A 17,688-nucleotide genomic window follows, 5' to 3' on the forward strand; every position below is an offset into this window, starting at 1 on the left:
CAAACGCAATCCCATGAAAGGTATCCATAAACTCTTCCTATAGACCAAGCTTAGTCAAGATATGTCATCCCTTACTAAAGTTATTCAGTTTCAACCGTTTTTCTATTTTTAGTAACAGTGACCCTGACCTTGACCCTAGGGACCCTAAACGTAATCCCATGAAAGGTCTCCAAAAACTCTTCCTATTGACCAAGTTTAGTCAAGATATGTCATCCCTAACTAAAGTAATTCAGTTTCAACCATTTGTCGATTTTTAGTAACAGTGACCTTGACCTTGACCCTTGGGACCCCCAACGCAATCCCATGAAAGGTCTCCATAAACTCTTCATACAGACCAAGTTTAGTCAAGATATGTCATCCCTAACTAATGTTATTCAGTTTCAACCGTTTTTCTATTTTTAGTAACAGTGACCTTGACCTTGACCCTATAGACCCCAAACGCAATCCCATGAAAGGTATCCATAAACTCTTCCTATAGATCAAGCTTAGTCAAGAAATGTCATCCCTTACTAAAGTTATTCAGTTTCAACCGTTTTTCTTTTTTAGTAACAGTGACCTTGACCTTGACCCTAGGGACCCTAAACGTAATCCCATGAAAGGTCTCCAAAAACTCTTACTATTGACCAAGTTTAGTCAAGATATGTCATCCCTAACTAAAGTAATTCAGTTTCAACCATTTATCGATTTTTAGTAACATTGACCTTTCCCTTGACCCTTGGGACCCCAAACCCAATCCCATGAAAGGTCTCCATAAACTCTTCATACAGACCAAGTTTAGTTAAGATATGTCATCCCTAACTAATGTCATTCAGTTTCAACCGTTTTTCTATTTTTAGTAACAGTGACCTTGACCTTGACCCTATGGACCCGAAACGCAATTCCATGAAAGGTACCCATAAATTCTTTCTATAGACCAAGTTTGGTCAAGATATGTCAACCCTTACTAAAGTTATTCAGTTTCATAAGTGAAAAACAGTACAGTATAAATTTCGACCATTCACCAGATACATTTCTCGATCCGTCATCATTTATATTGCGTTGAATTTAGCATTTCTTACCACACGGTTATGACGTAAATCAATTAATTATTCATATTTCAATTTAATTATCCATTGTTATAATCCAGTTGCTGGCCTTTAAACCAACTTCGGAAATTTCACGATAATTTGTCGATTTATCCGCCATCTTGAATATTTCTCCAAATCCGGGTCCGAAAAATGAGACTGTCCAAATTCCTAGAATTTGCAAATGCTAAAAAAACGACAGAGAAAGTCAAAGTTGTCGTACTGCAGTAGATATTACCCTTGTAAATTCTTAAACACTGGAGATTCATGTTTTCTTACATCTATAATTGGACACAGATATTGGACAATTTCGTTTAAAATTTAGGAAATATATGTATGTTTGATACTGAGAATGAGGAATGAAATATTTCTTTTAAATAACACAATTATCGGATTAAAGTTTTATTCTAGTACAGTTTTTACAAGAAAGTACACAGTTTTATTAAAAAGCAAATATGATTACTACAGCATAGTAAAAATCAAGGATACTCGGATATCATCAACAACTTGTACAAAACGATTATATAGTTTTAAAGAATACTGAAATTATATATGATTAAAAGTCATGACAAGGATGGAGGAACTAATTAAGTACTTTTATGATTGTGCTTACGAACCTAAACAATTTCAAAGTAATATTATTGAATATGGCTGTTAGATGTTAACAATATCTTACAGTAACAAAAAACCGAGAATGAATTTATTTATAGATATTAATAGAACAGAACAGAACAAAACATAATATTTATTTGACGTATACCCACAAGGTACATTGTCATAGAATATAAAAAGAAATATATAACGGCAATACAACATGTCACCTTACAATACATATTAGATACATGCAATGTCAATAAGTAGATATGAATTATTTGTCACACGTGAAAAACATATATGCAAAATATAAAATATGACTATGAACTGATATAAACTTATCATTATATTATAATTGGATAATTTAAATACAGTATTTTTGTTGTCTGACTTTAGCCGTTCTATAAACTTATACATGCTTGGTTTGACATAGAATATTTCTTAAGGTAGTTCCTACTGATATCATTATATACAAGGACATGTTAATAATATGAAATGAAATTCGTCTCCTAGATCATTGGAAATAAAAAAAGTACAATAACATTCATTTCTAGAAATGTTGTTATTTGTTATTATCTTCCGGTGAGGATTCTTAATGAAGGAGCAGACACTCTTTTTCTAGTATTACAACATCGTAAGTCATGTGGTAAAATTCCAGTTATTGTTAAAAGTCTAATGTACTTTTAAAATCATTATACAGGTTTGGAACGTGTCATTACCCCACGTTTGCTTAAATGTATCAATTAATGTTTCTCTGAATAAACTGACTAATGTGTTAACATTATAGAACAGTGGGTTATCAAAATAATATGCATAGCCATGCTTGCTTAGAATATTTTTACCACCAGAAAACAAATTACGTTTACAATTTTGACAGTCCTTAACAGACATATTATATATTTCCTAGATTATAACATTATCTGTTTCAACAACTTTGAACCAATACTTTAAAATTCTAATATATCGTAATATATAAAGGCCTAGTTTCCCATTTATAGCACAATTGGAAGTATTTATGCGTACATTTTAAATTATTTTACAAACCTTCAAATGAATGCGCTCGATTTCTTTTGATTTCCCGAGTCCCCAAACCTCTGACCCATAACCTAGTATTGAGCAAACAAAAGCATCAAATAATTGACAACTAATGTTTAGCTTGATGTTATACTTATTGCAATAAGCTTATAATACATTTAGTGCCTTAAGGGCTTTTACACTTGAGTGTTCATGATTTCTGGCAAATGTATCTGACTAATTGAATACAGTCCACAAACAATTGCGGTCATTGACAACTTCTTCCATCCAATTATTTATTGTATCGAAACTTTTCATATCTTAGCAGACCACATCTTTTACGAAATACCATGTATTTTGTTTAATTTATATTGACTTCTAGACTCCATCTATTAGAGTAAACTTCTAAAAATGACAGCAACTTATTAATATCTTCAGGTGTGTTACCTAGTTTAGTCTTTAGTCTGCCTGAATTCATACCTGTTTGTAAAAATAGTACATAAGTATCTTAAAACAGAGAAAACAAAACAGGAGACATAACTTCACCCAGCCTCAAGCCTATAACATATTCGAAAAAAATCAGAATAATTATTTAACACTTTAACAGCCGATTTTACATATGATTAACAATTATTAAAGGTTTACCTTTAATATCGTTTTTTTGCATTTTAAGTCATAAAGCAATTCTGTAAATGTAATCAAAAGCCTCTTTAAAATCTACAAATACACAATACAGACGTTTAGTTTCGTTATATTTTTTAATAAAACAAACTAAGCATAAATTGTTGATATACCCCTTCTTAAACCATACTCGGCATCTGACACACATTTGCTTCATCACAAAAAGATATTATTATTTTGTTAAGTATCGTCGTAAACAGTTTTGACATACAACTAACTAGGGTAATGCCTCTATGATTTTTTACATCATGTTTTGCTCCCTTTTTCTATCAAGGTATAACAATTCCTTTAGTCTGGCTATCTGGGAAACAACCACTGTTTAAAATAGCATTAAACATATCACACAGTTGTAAACCCAGACATTCTATGAAATATTCATTTAACAAGGCATCTGGCCCATACGATTTGATACGATGTAATGTCTTAAAAGCAGCATTTGTTTCATCAACGGTTATGTCTCTATTTAAAAAACAGTTCGACACTGTCACTTGTATTTGAGAAATCGTTATTTCTAACAAAGGCTTCGGCTTCAACATTTTCGGTTTGTAACATATCATCATCTAAATCTGAAAAATATTTAGTAAAATCATGCAACGAAATTACTACTGTTCCGTTTTGCTTTTTTTTAAATATGTCAAAAAGCCTTAGGCTTAGAAAAGAGTAATTGCTCAATACTTTTGCCTTTAGCAGCTTTAAACAAGTTTCGCTTACGCTTAACGAGCATTTTATAAACACTTTTCAAAGATCACATTTGTATTCTATTTGTGTTCGTTTTACAATGATTATACATGTTCGCAGCATCCGAGTAAATACGTTTTGCTGTTATACAATCATCATCAAACCATTGTTGTTATTACGATATGAAATGTTGACGAAACATGTTTTTTCTTTAAATAAATAATCCTTTTCAAACAAGGGATCAGCAATACTGTAAATGGTTTGTGTAAAGTTATGTATAATATTATCAATATCATATCTATTTTTTACATTTACATTTTCCGCTAGTATGTTGAACATAGATAATTTAGATATTAGTCCCGCTTTATATTGAGATTATTATTCACCACACCCCTGCTTAACAAAATTGCTCTGCGTTTTCCTTGTCGCAGTAAGCATTTTTTCATTGTAAACGCAAATGGTCAATGATCACTCTATTTATTGAATGGACACATATAACATCCGATAATATCATCAAAATTAAATTGCTTGCACAACAGGTAACCAATAACAAACGACCCATTTCGCGATGCAAAGGTAAATGACATACAATCACTGTCATTGCCAATTCGGCCGTTACAAATACGTAATCCCGTGGATTTTCAAAGATTAAGAAGCCGTAAGCCAAATGTATTGCAATGCTTTCAACAGAGGCCCGAGGAAGGGGTATGTCTGCAACATAGTCATCATTATTAATAGCATTAGTAAATCAATTATACATAATAAAATAATTTCTAACCCCAATCACCGACCAAATACACAGTTCAAATTCGGTCAAAGTCATAAATGTAATTTTATATCAAATAAAAAAGGCAATGTTTACTACGTCGTTAGCAGGTAATCCTTTACACCATTAATAAACAGCACACAAATAAACATCAGTTTCTAGATTGTAAATGTAGTTGTCTAGTTTTAACCATATATCAATATTCAAAACTTAAGTACAATTTATCACCTAAGAATTGTGTACGATATTGAACATTATGATCGATGTAATTATTATTATCAAGGGAAAATTGATGATCATGTCTATCATGACAAAGAAACAAAACATTGCTCACACTACTATAAGGAAACGTTTGTTTTCAAACTCCAATTAAATTAAATACATTCAGCAGTTAAACATTCAACAATTTATATATACATTTCTTGGATAGAGCATTTTTCAATCTGAAATTATAATTTACAATAATTTGGAAAGTAAGTTGTGGTGTAATAGTTATTGATTAATCCAATATCAATATAATCCATTTCAATCAATTAAAACATAACTCTATAAATTATAAGATCATTTTATTTTGTTTACTGTTGATTACTTTTGACCTCTAAATAGAATATCTACTCCTTAACTAAAAGCCAAATCAAACTGTTTCATTTCCCCTAAAACACAGTGCATAACAACACCAACAACAACATTATATGTACTATAAATATAGACAGAGAGAAATAAAGACATACAGGCAGGTAGGCAGTCAGCAGACAGGCAGAAGTGTTCATTTCAAACTTGTACAAAGTGCATCGTCCTTAAACATAATTTTCATAATACAAATTAATACCAGAACAATAAACCAACACATTAAATCAACATATAAACATTCACGTGTCAAGTGATTTAACATAATTTAAAGAAGAAAGAAAACTAACTAGCTTAGAACCCTCTGGCGAATATTTATATAAACTGCACATAGACAAAAATACACCATTTCTCGATACTTTTGAAAATGAATAAATTTGTTATAGTGATATATCAGCCATATAAGAATATGTTCGAAATCAAAATGTTGCTTTTAAGTTATTGTTAATGTTTCTGAAATCCGAAAATTCTTTTACTCACCCTGCAAAGGAGGGTATACCACTTTCACCATCCATTAGTTTCCTAGCATGATTCTCACATTAAGATTAGACTATTGAAGCTTCGTGTTGAAACATCAAAAAGACCGAAGAAATTATTATAAAGTCTAAAGCAAAATTATTATCATTCATTTGTCAACAGAAACACTATCTACAGACTCTTTTATTTCGTGCAAAGACAATTTAGGCAAACTTAAACTAAGGTTTCGATTAGCTCATGGTCATTGTCTTCCACGCTTACTTTATCTTGATTCCCGAGGAAAATACATAATGGTGATCGGATTTCAGTTTAGTGCAACCGAATAATATTTTATACTGTTTTTCAAGGGTTCTTGAGTGTAGAGTCTGTTACATGTGTACTTCTTAATTAGTTTTGAAGAACAATTCGTAAAAGTTATGTGGTCCTGTAATTACGAGTTCTGTATAATGATCTGTCATATCGTCTTTGAATCTGAACGCCACCCCATTTTCATACAAACGTATGTTCTTTTGTAAACAAACATCATATGAATAACTTAAATCCTTATCTAACAACCTATTCAATAAAGACAATACGTCTTTAAATTCGTTTAAATTCATAAAAAGTGGAAAACTATGTACCAAACCATTTTTCTGAAAAAGAGATTTCCAAAATACAGACTTTTGATCAATGGCTACATCGAGTCCAATTCTACCAAGGTTTTTTTCACAGCTCTTTAAAATATAAGGTCTTACGGATTCCAACAAATATAAAACAAAATAACTCCAGCGTGGTAATACGGCATTTGTGTGGATTTGATTTTTGAGATGTGCATAATAAGCTCTATTTTCGATAATTTTATGTATAGGGCATGGACTTTGGGGAATTTGGCCGTCGGACAGCTCGTTTCTTTTTATAAAATAGTACCACACAAAAAATCCATGCAAATCATTTTTCAATATGACATAAAATATTTCAGGTTGGCACCTTTTTTGGTCATAGAGTATTTCAAAAACAAACGTGTGAAATAATTCAAAAAGTTGATTTTTAACCAGTAACTTTAAAATCCCCTTTTCAGAATAAGATTGCGATATATTTTGAGTATGTGCTCTTTGCAAACATGTAATTATTGAATATTCGCTTTGAGTAAACGCGCGTTTTACTGTGTGGACATCGGTCTTGAAATTATTTAAAGATATGGCAATCCCGTATTGTTTCTTTAGTAGACGAACTGAATACATGATTGGTGTATGGCCAAACATGTCTTTTTGTTGTATTAAGATGTCAAAATTGCCATGAAGCATGCGTATGATCCAATTAAGCGTGTTGGAATGTCCATTCTGGATAAGGAAATGTAAAGGATTTCTTCCAAAGCCATCGGTTTCATATAACAAATCCGGAAAACGAGAAAGCAACTTAACGATTATATCCGACAGCGGTTGTTTGGTTGACTCCTTTAATATGAATGGTGATTCTTTTATAGCAAACCAAAAGAAAGAGCTTCGTTCTGATTTCAGGTATAATTCCCCCCCAGGAACCTGATCTACAATAAAGTCAAACGAAGTTATATTTTGGCAAACGATAGCCGAATGCAAAGGCGTGTATTTGTTGTCACATTTCAGTGCTAATATGTCAATCATTTGGTCAAATACCTGGTGTTGAAGAAACCGAATGTTGCCGCCGCAAGCAGCAAAATGAGCTGGTAAGCACCCAGTTGTAACTTCGGTAAAGAACTCTAAAGCTTCTTCGTTATCATCAAATCTTAAGTTTTGACCTGCGATGTTTTTCTGAAGCCAAAGACTCGATTGACACTCATAACCTTTAAGTAAAACTTCTTCCCGTTTATTAAGCTGATGTTTATCATTGATACCCGTGGCATTTCCACAGATTCTATTCACCAAATTGTAATGTTGTTCAATGATATATTTCACAATTTCGCTTCGATCAGTTTGAAATGCTGTAATCAATGGGGTTCTTTCTCTTCGATCCAGACAGGTTAGTGTTGAGCCTCCATCAGAGGACAGGATTGATTTCATAATGTCAATATGATCCCCTCGAATTGCTGCATGAAGTGCACTTTCACATGACGAACTACCCCACTCATCAAAAAGACTAACTATCTCTACTTCCCCTCCTTGCATTCGGAAGGATCCTTTGGGAAGACAAGTCAACTCTTTATTACAATCCCGACATTTGTCGGTTATATTCAATTCATTCACTAAGTACGACACCAAATCAAAATGCCCCCCTTCCGATGCAAAATAAAGACATAGCCAGTCAACGATTTCTTTATTGTGTAGATAAAACTCTTTGACAGTCACAACACAACCACACTTGCACGCAAGATGAACAGGCTTTAAATTAAAGCCATTCAATATGTGATGTGTGTAGTTCCCGAAAAGACTCGTATCTGTCAAAATGAAGTTTACAATGTGTACATGTCCATTTTGAGCGGCAATATCGAGTAATCCGTAACCCCACTGTTTTATAAGCGTAGCAACTTGAACGTTTGCACGTTTTGTTCCGTGGTAAGATTTTACTCTAAAATTCACATCAGCCCCATGATCACAAAGACTTTTTAAAGCTGACAATTTCCCCGTGGCAGCTGCAATGTACGCCGCAGTACTATTTTCGCCACTAAGCTCTTCAGTGTTGTTGAAATGAAAGTACAGAACACTAGGTATAGTTGAACAGTCAGTACGTTTGACGCATCTTATCAATGGGGACTCAGAAAAATTCCTCTCCAAAACCGTTATTTGATCATGGCTTATATTTTTAAATCGATCAATTAATTCAATAGTTTCAGAGTCCATTATGTGTATTGCTAGGTTGACAATATCCGTGTCGATAATATGCATGTTGTCAATTTGATTTAGTAAAAATTTAGCATTGATTGTATGGCCATTCGTTCTCTGTATTCTGAATGTTTTAGGAGCTGTGTTTTCTAACCATTGCAGACTGGAAAGGTGGGTAAAAACAACTGTGTTATTTACACTTATAAAGAATTGACCCACCTTTTCGAATTCATCGTTTAATATTCCTTTGTCTTTCGTAGAGCAATCCGTTACAACTTTTAAAATATTATCTTTTGTTTTTGTTAAAAACGTAGTCGCTGTAACTTCAAAAATCGTTCTTGCATTTTCAAATGCTTCTCCAAAAATTCTTTCAAATTCAATGGAATAAACTCTGTCAGGATTTGTTGTATTGTTGTCGTTGAAAGTATTTGATCCAACTAAGAATTGTGCAATAAGAAATGTCGACGGTTTGTCTTGCTCGTTTATTTCAGTTTTGTTGATATATGAGTGTACATCCTGCAAATTTCTTTTATCCAAACTAGGCAAATATATCACATCAAAATCCATCAGAAGCTGTGCATGTGTCTCCAATTTACGACTTGTCACTAACAGTTTAATCCAAGATGGAAATAAATGGAAACGTTTACGAATTATTTCAATGATCGCGTTTTCGTTGACGACCTTCCCACATTCGTCTATAGCATCGATAATGATCAGTTTCGCAGAAGTTGTAAAATATGTTCTCGATAACTCTTGCAACGGATGTATTATGCACATATCGATGCATCCTAGATAGTCTTCATTGCAGTATTCACCATTGTAGTGTTCAAAGCATTGTCTGTCAGTCAATAGTTGAGACATAAATTCGGGTACAAAATTCGAAATCATTGATATAAGTCTTCGAACGAACAGGCCGGGTTTCTGCGTTAAAAGAACATCGTATATGCAAACATGATATGCTATTATCATTTTTCTTAAACGATAACCCTTGCTGTGTTCATCTGCGCATACGGTATGGGCAACGAAAGCCGATTTCCCGTAACCCATGTCCGCTTCTAGAACTAGGCCGCGTGTGGAACTATTCATAGTCTGAATACTATTATCAATTAGATCAAAGAGCCATTCTCGTCCAAATAACTGTTTGTGGTGTTTTAAATAAGCTTCCAACTTTAATGGAATTGAAAAATCCCCGTAGATGTTTTCTGTTACGCAATCTGAAACTAAAATAAAGAACTGTTAACGCCGTTTACTTGAGACGCCAGGACAATGTAAAATGCATCTCAATTATTCGAAAATCATGTGAATAAAACGGATTAAAGGTGTCTTTGGCTGGTATTCAATAGTCATCTTAAATTAATCGAATGGTCATACATCATCGACGTCATTCACTCCATTGGTCAGTTTTTAAAGTATTCCGATTAGCTACATCTTACCTAGATCCAATTAAGACCAATATTGAATAACAGCCCTGACAATGCAACCTACGATTACCAATGATCTATCACACGTTACTTTGATCGATCATTATAACCACTATATACTATGCTGACGTAATATTTATTCAGTCAGACCCATTTGGACAATCTTATTAGTGGAAGATTAAAGACCATATATTTACTGAAACAATCGGTTGCAAGCAAGACCGGTTATAAACGAAGCAAAAAAACTATCTGAACTTCAAGGCGAAAATAGAATCAGAAATGCAATAAAAATCATACTCTAATATCAAATAACGCGAACGTTTTCAATGCTACACCAAACAAAAGGAGGTATTTTGAATACTCCCATTATCAAACTGCTGTTTATTGGCAACTGTTTTGACGCAAAGAGCAAATTTCAGTATTATATTCAAAGTGTTTATCTTTTTTTTATTGCAATTGAAATAAAAAGGGGTTGGGTTTTTTGAATGTTTAGTATTACACCTTTTAGTTCGTAGTATTCATTATATACTGCAAAAGCTGTATTTTTCGAAGTGTAATCGTACCTCCTATTTCAGATGATCTCATCCAGGGCATTGTCAATGTCGGCGATAATGTGTTACGTGGACAGTAGGTCAATACGGTGACAAGGCAAATGAAGAACATCACCGCATAGAAATATTTTGACAGCATGCTGACTTGTGTTTCGACGTGAGTTAATCTACCGTTCAAATGTTTTAGCCCATTTACAATGCATTCAACTTCTTGTTTATAACCATTCAGTTGGTCATTTTCAAGGTCTCGAATACATCCTAGGAGGGCACCAATATCCGGAACATATAAATCATTCTGATGAATAAGGTTTTTGATATTCGTGAACACTTCAGTCTTTAAACTTTCATCACATTCAAATAAATCATGGCATAACTGATTTCGGCTGCTCCTTACATCGTCTGCTGTTGGTATAAGACTTCTTGGAAACTCGGAACATCGTTTCCAAATGTTTAATGATACAGTCACGTCTCCCAAATTCAGGTTTGTTTTCATGAAATGTTCAATCATGAAAACCTCTGCAATATGTTTTGGACCATTTGGCCACTCCCATGAGTTAAGTTCAGACCACGTGATCTTCCCAGGAAACAAATGAAATCGTAGGAGCTCCGTCCTCCATGCTGTGCATGTATTACACCAGCTGAAATGAATTGTGTCATGACATACAAATTCATGATGTATTCAAAGAAACCTACTTCCTTAGGAAGTATCGTTAATTCCACTAACACAAGTTATTACAACTCAAGGATATAACAATGAAGTTATAATAAACTGTACAATGAGCGACCGATACTAAAATCATCTAAATTAACATAGTCGCGTGTGTACCTTTTTCTAGAGATCACGTCATGATTATACATATCTTTCGAAAAAAACGCAACATCATATAACAAGGATCTTATTATAACCGCAATTAAAACAAACTTCATAGATATCATAAAAGTCATTTTTTTCAAAATTCTAAAATTCGTTCAACCTGGATGATTTGTCGTCACGCAACATATCTTACATAGATGTATTGTACAAATTCTGGATTTTTAATGTGTATCTTACTGCAGTAAAAAAGGAAGTAAAGATTTGCTTTTACTTGTGGAAAGGTCAATAATTTTAGCATCCTCCCAAATCGATAAATATTTGTACCATCTTAAATTCAAGCTAAACGGAGCTCGCTCGTGTTTTTGTAAAATGCACATCATTTGTACGACAAAAATGTGTGGCAAATCAATAGGAAATGTTAAAACTCAGAGACTGATGGATGGAACCCTTTAACAAATGTTAATATAAGCTCAAATTTTGTCTGTGAAGTCCAAGACTTTGAAAAGAGTTAGTCATGCGATTCAACAAAAGGGTTAATGGTTAAGTTTTCCTTATGTTTGTGTATGAGTAGTTGTGGGCGTAAGGTTTTGTTGTCATTTTTCTATTTTCTCCTTGATTGTAGCTGCGTGGGTTCGCACCTAACTTAAACCAGAGTTGTTTATAACCGTGTCTAATCGTTACGAGTTGAAGTGTTTGAGGTAACGTTGGTTAGTGGAGGGTATAACGCTGGATTATGGTGTTAACGCGACTAGAAGTAAGAAATTTCATAACAGTAATCGAGAAACAGTAATGGTTTTTTACAGGAATAAGTGCAAGATGACTTCCTTTTCATATCTATGCCATGTATATATTTGATTTCCTATACAATGTCGCCGTTTCCTAAATCATTAGGGGAAAACACGACATTGTATATAAAAAGAATGATTCGCGAGCTTTAAAAGTTAAATAAACAGCGAAAATCACAACCAAAAATTGTATAGGCAGCTGTCCGTAGAAAATCTCTTAAATGTAGCGTATTTTGATATGGATTGATATAATTGACGTGTTATATAGTCATCGAGGGTGACTTTTTAGAACAAAAAGATGTAATGCTGTAGGATGTGGTGGACCAGTCAGAATTTGCTGGTTGCACGGTGTTTTGTAAATTATTTTTTAGCAATTGTCCAGCATACTTTGTTCACTTTGATATTAAATCTGTTTATTATTACTGACTTTCAACAGTGTACGATATTCACTGCTGCTCCGTCAGAAAATCAGACTAGTTAATCATATTCGTCTTCTCTAATTTTAATGATATTCTTATATTTGCTCGTGTGTCAATGAAGGAGTATGTGTGTTACATACATGCCACAAACCCAATTCGGCAAAGCCAGCACACTTTTGACGTCCCTTCGACGCGGGCTTTTGGCTGGTTATGCAAAGTCATTTGACGTCAAACCCCGACGTCGAGGCTTAGTTGCAATTGCGACCGTTTTTGACGTAGATACATTTCCACAAATATTATGTTTAGATCTACTTTTTCTCTATTTAGCAAAGCTATTACTAATGTTGTTTTTTTTCTTTTCCATAAAACGTATGTGCTGTGCTAAGCGTACATGTGTGGGCATGAAACTCAAGTAAAATTCAAGATTTCAAAATGGAAGTATCAAACAAATGAACGTAAAATAAACTGAATTGAACTCAAGGGAGGTAATAAATATGTTTAGGAAAAATATTTTTACAAACCGTATGGATATCGGTCCTATCTCATTTTCGATATTTATCTGATATTCACAATATATCGGTCCAATATTGGGCTCAAATTAGCCGTAGGCTAAGGGTGAGCTATTAGGATCGATGATTTTCCGTCGTCCGTCGTCTGTTGTCTGTCGTCCGTCGTCCGTCCACACATAGTTTGTTAACACTCTACTGTTCACATTTTTGCACTAATTGTCACGAAACTTGGTCAGGATGTCTATCCCAGTAATAAGTCGGACAAGTTCGAATATGGGTCATCTGGGGTCAAAAACTAGGCCACAGAGCCCAAATGTAGAAAAACATTGTTAACACTCTAAACGTAACATTTTAAGCCCAAATATCCTGGAAATTTGTCAGAAAGTTTGCTTTGGTGCGTTTTAGCTTAAGTTCGAATATAGGTCATCTGGGGTCGAAACTTAGGTCACAGTGCCCATTTATGGCAATACTTTGCTAACACGCTAGATGTTACATTTCAGCCCAAATATCCTGGAAATTAGTCAGAAAAATTGATTGTATGAATTCTAGCTCAAGTTCGAATATGGGTCATCTTGGGTCAAAAACTAGGTCACAGAGCCCAAATATAGAAAAATCTTGTTAACTCTACAGAGGTAACATTTTCAGACCAAATATCCTGGAAATTTGTTAGAAAGGTTGCTTCGATGATTTCTAGCTCAAGTATGAATATGGGTCATCTGTGGTCAAAAACGAGGTCACAAAGCCCAAATATGCAAAGACTTTGTTAACACTCTAGAGGTAACATTTTCAGCCAAAATATCCTGGAAATTTGTCAGAAATATTGCTTAGATGATTTCTAGCCCAAGTTTGAATATGGGTTATCTAAGGTCAAAGGCTAGGTCACAGAGCCCAAATATGGAAATACATTGTTAACACTCTAGAGGTAACATTTTCATCGTAAATTTCCTGGAAATTTGTCAAAAGGGTTGTTTCAATCATTTCTAGCTATTCTTCGAATATGGGTCATCTGGGGTCAAACTAGGTCACAGAGCCCAAATATGGAAAGACCTTGTTAACACTCTAGAGGTAACATTTTCAGCCCAAATATCCTGGAAATTTGTCAGAAAGGTTGTTTCGATAATTATTAGCTCAAGTTCGAATTAGGGTCATCTGGGTTCAAAAACTAGGTCACAGAGCCCAAACGTGGAAACTCTTTGTTAGCACTCTAGAGGTAACATTTTCATCTCAAATTTCCTGGAAATTTGTCAGAAGGGCTGTTTCAATGATTTCTAGCTCAAATTTGAATATGGGTCATCTGGGGTCAAAAACTAGGTCACAACACCCCAAATATGGAAAGACATTGTTAACACTCTAGAGGTAACATTTTCAGCCAAAATATCCTGATATTTGTCTGAAGGGTTGTTTCGATGATTTTAAGCTCAAGTGTGATATTGGGTCATCTAGGTTCAAAAACTAGGACACAGTGCCCAAATATGGAAAGACTTTGTTAACACTCTAGAGGTAACATTTTCTGCCCAAATATCCTGGGATTTCGTCAGCGAAAGTGTTTAAATGATTTCTAGCTCAAGTTCGAATATGGGTCATCTGGGGTCAAAACCTAGGTCACAGAGCCCAAATATGGAAATACATTGTTAACACTCTAGAGGTAACATTTTCTGCAAAAATATCCTGAAAATTTGTCAGAAAGGTTGTTTCGATGATTAGTTAGCTCAAGTTCGAATATGATTCATCTGGGGTCAAAAACTAGGTCACAACTCCTTAAATATGGAAAGACCTTGTTAACACTCTAGAGGTAATAATTTCAGCCCAAATATCCTGGAAATTTGTCTGAATGGTTGTTTCGATGAGTTCTATCTCAAGTTTGAATATGTGTCATCTTGGGTTAAAAACTAGGACACAGTGCCTAAATATGGAATCACTTTGTTAACACTCTAAAGGTAACATTTTCAGCCAAAATATCCTGGGAATTAGTCAGAAAAGTTGTTTAAATGATTTCTAGCTCAAGTTCGAATATGGGTCATCTGGGGTCAAAACCTAGGTCACAGAGCCCAAATATGGTAATACATTGTTAACACTCTAGAGGTAACATTTTCTGCTAAAATATCCTGGAAATTTGTCAGAAAGGTTGTTTCGATGATTATTTAGCTCAAGTTCGAATATGGGTCATCTGGGGTCAAAAACTAGGTCACAACTCCCTAAATATGGAAAGACATTGTTAACACTCTAGCGGTAACATTTTCAGCCCAAATATCCTGGACATTTGTCTGAAGGGTTAATTCGATGAGTTCTTGCAAAATTTCGAAATTGGGTTATCTGGGTTCAAAAACTAGGTCACAGAGCCCAAATGTGAAAAAAACTTGTTAGAACTCTAGAGGTTACATTATCATCCCAAATTTCCTAGAAATTTGTCAGAAGGGTTGTTTCAATGATTTCTTGCTCAATTTTGAATATGGGTCATCTTGGTTCAAAAACTAAGTCACAGAGCCCAAATATGGAAAGACCTTGATAACACTCTAGAGGTAACATTTTCATACCAAATATCCTCGAAATTTGTCTGATAGGTTGTTTCGATGATTTCTAGCTCAATTTTGAATATGGATCATCTGGGGTCAAAAACTAGGTCACAGAGCCCAAATATGGAAAGACCTTGTTAACACTCTAGAAGTAACATTTTCAGCCCAAATATCCTGGAAATGTGTCTGATAGGTTGTTTCGATGATTTCTAGCTCAAGTTTGAATATGGGTCATCTTGGGTAAAAAACTAGGACACAGTGCCCAAATACGGAAAGGCTTTGTGAACACTCTAGAGATTACATTTTCAGCCAAAATATCCTGGGAATTTGTCAGAAAGGTTGTTTATATGATTTCTAGCTCAAGTTCGAATATGGGTCATCTGGGGTCAAAAGTAGGTCACAGAGCCAATATATGGAAAGACCTTGTTAACCCTCTAGAGGTAACATTTTCTGCCCAAACATCCTGGAAATTTGTCTGATAGGTTGTTTCGATGATTTGTACCTCAAGTTTGAATATGGGTCATCTCGGGTTAAAAACTAGGTCACAGTGCCCAATTATGAAAAAGACCTTGTTAACACTCTAACGGTAACATTTTCTGCCAAAATATCTTAGAAATTTGTCAGAATGGTTGTTTCGATGATTTTATAGCTCAAGTTCGAATATGGGTAATCTTGGGTCAAAAACTAGGTCACCCCCCACAATATGGAAAGACTTTATTAACCCTCTAGAGTTAACATTTTCAGCCAAAATATCCTGGGAATTTGTCAGAAAGGTCGTTCAAATGATTTCTAGCTCAAGTTCGAATATGGGTCATCTGGGGTCAAAACCTAGGTCACAGATCCCATATATGGAAATACATTGCTAACACTCTAGAGGTAACATTTTCAGCCAAAATATCCTGGAATTTTGTCAGAAAGGTTGTTTCGACGATTATTTAGCTCAAATTCGAATACGGGTCATCTTGGGTCAAAAACAAGGTCACAACCCCCCAAATATGGAAAGACATTGTAAACACTCTAGAGGTAACATTTTCAGCCAAAATATCCTGGAAATTTGTCTGAAGGGTTGTTTCGATGATTTCTAGCTCAAGTTTGATATTGGGTCATCTGGGTTCAAAAACTAGGACACAGTGCCCAAATATGGAAATACTTTGTTAACACTCTAGAGGTAACATTTTCAACCAAAATATCCTGGGAATTTGTCAGCAAAAGTGTTCAAATGATTTCTAGCTCAAGTTCGAATATGGGTCATCTGGGGTCAAAACCTAGGTCACAGAGCCCAAATATGGAAATACCTTTTTAACAGTCTAGAGGTAACTTTTCAGCCAAATTATCTTAGAAATTTGTCAGAAGGGTTGTTTCAATAATTTCTAGCTCAAGTTCGAATTTGATTCATCTGGGGTCAAAACCTAGGTCACAGAGACCTAATATGGAAATTCCTTGTTAACACTCTAGAGGTAACATTTTCTGCCAAAATATCCGGGAAATTTGTCAGAAAGGTTGTCTCGTTGATTTTAGCTCAAATTCGAGAATAGGTCATCTGGGGTAAAAAACTAGGTCACAACCCCCCAAATATGGAAAGACTTTGCTAACACTCTAGAGGTAACATTCTCTGCCAAAATATCCGGAAAATTTGTCAGAAAGGTTGTCTCGTTGATTTTAGCTCAAATTCGAGAATAGGTCATCTGGGGTAAAAAACTAGGTCACAACCCCCCAAATATGATAAGACTTTGCTAACACTCTAGAGGTAACATTTTCTGCCAAAATATCCGGGAAATTTGTCAGAAAGGTTGTCTCGTTGATTTTAGCTCAAATTCGAGAATAGGTCATCTGGGGTAAAAAACTAGGACACAACCCCCCAAATATGGAAAGACTTTGCTAACACTCTAACATTTTCATCCAAAATAACCTGGAAATTTGTCAGAAAATTTGATTCGATGATTTCTAGCTCAAGTTCGAATTAGGGTCATCTGGGTTCAAAAACAAGCTCACAGGGCCCAA

The 17,688-nt window shown here is 34.5% G+C and overlaps 1 protein-coding gene across 2 annotated transcripts in view; it reads right to left on the reverse strand.

Annotated features, from left to right (window-relative positions):
* The window catches only part of LOC128238448 (uncharacterized), a 53,832-nt gene that overhangs the window by 23,689 nt on the left and 12,455 nt on the right, over positions 1 to 17,688 (reverse strand). The window contains exons 2-3 of one of the 2 annotated variants that reach the window (XM_052954377.1): positions 10,660 to 11,285; positions 7,533 to 9,895 (exon numbers count right to left, since the gene is read on the reverse strand). In XM_052954377.1, the coding sequence (XP_052810337.1) occupies positions 7,533 to 9,895; positions 10,660 to 11,285 (2,989 nt within the window). Of the gene's footprint in view, positions 1 to 1,456; positions 9,896 to 10,659; positions 11,286 to 17,688 lie in introns of those variants that run through there. The other variant, XM_052954376.1, reaches the window with a different exon arrangement.

This window comes from Mya arenaria, chromosome 6, assembly GCF_026914265.1.
Source record: "Mya arenaria isolate MELC-2E11 chromosome 6, ASM2691426v1".
NCBI classification, from domain to species: Eukaryota; Metazoa; Mollusca; class Bivalvia; order Myida; family Myidae; genus Mya; species Mya arenaria.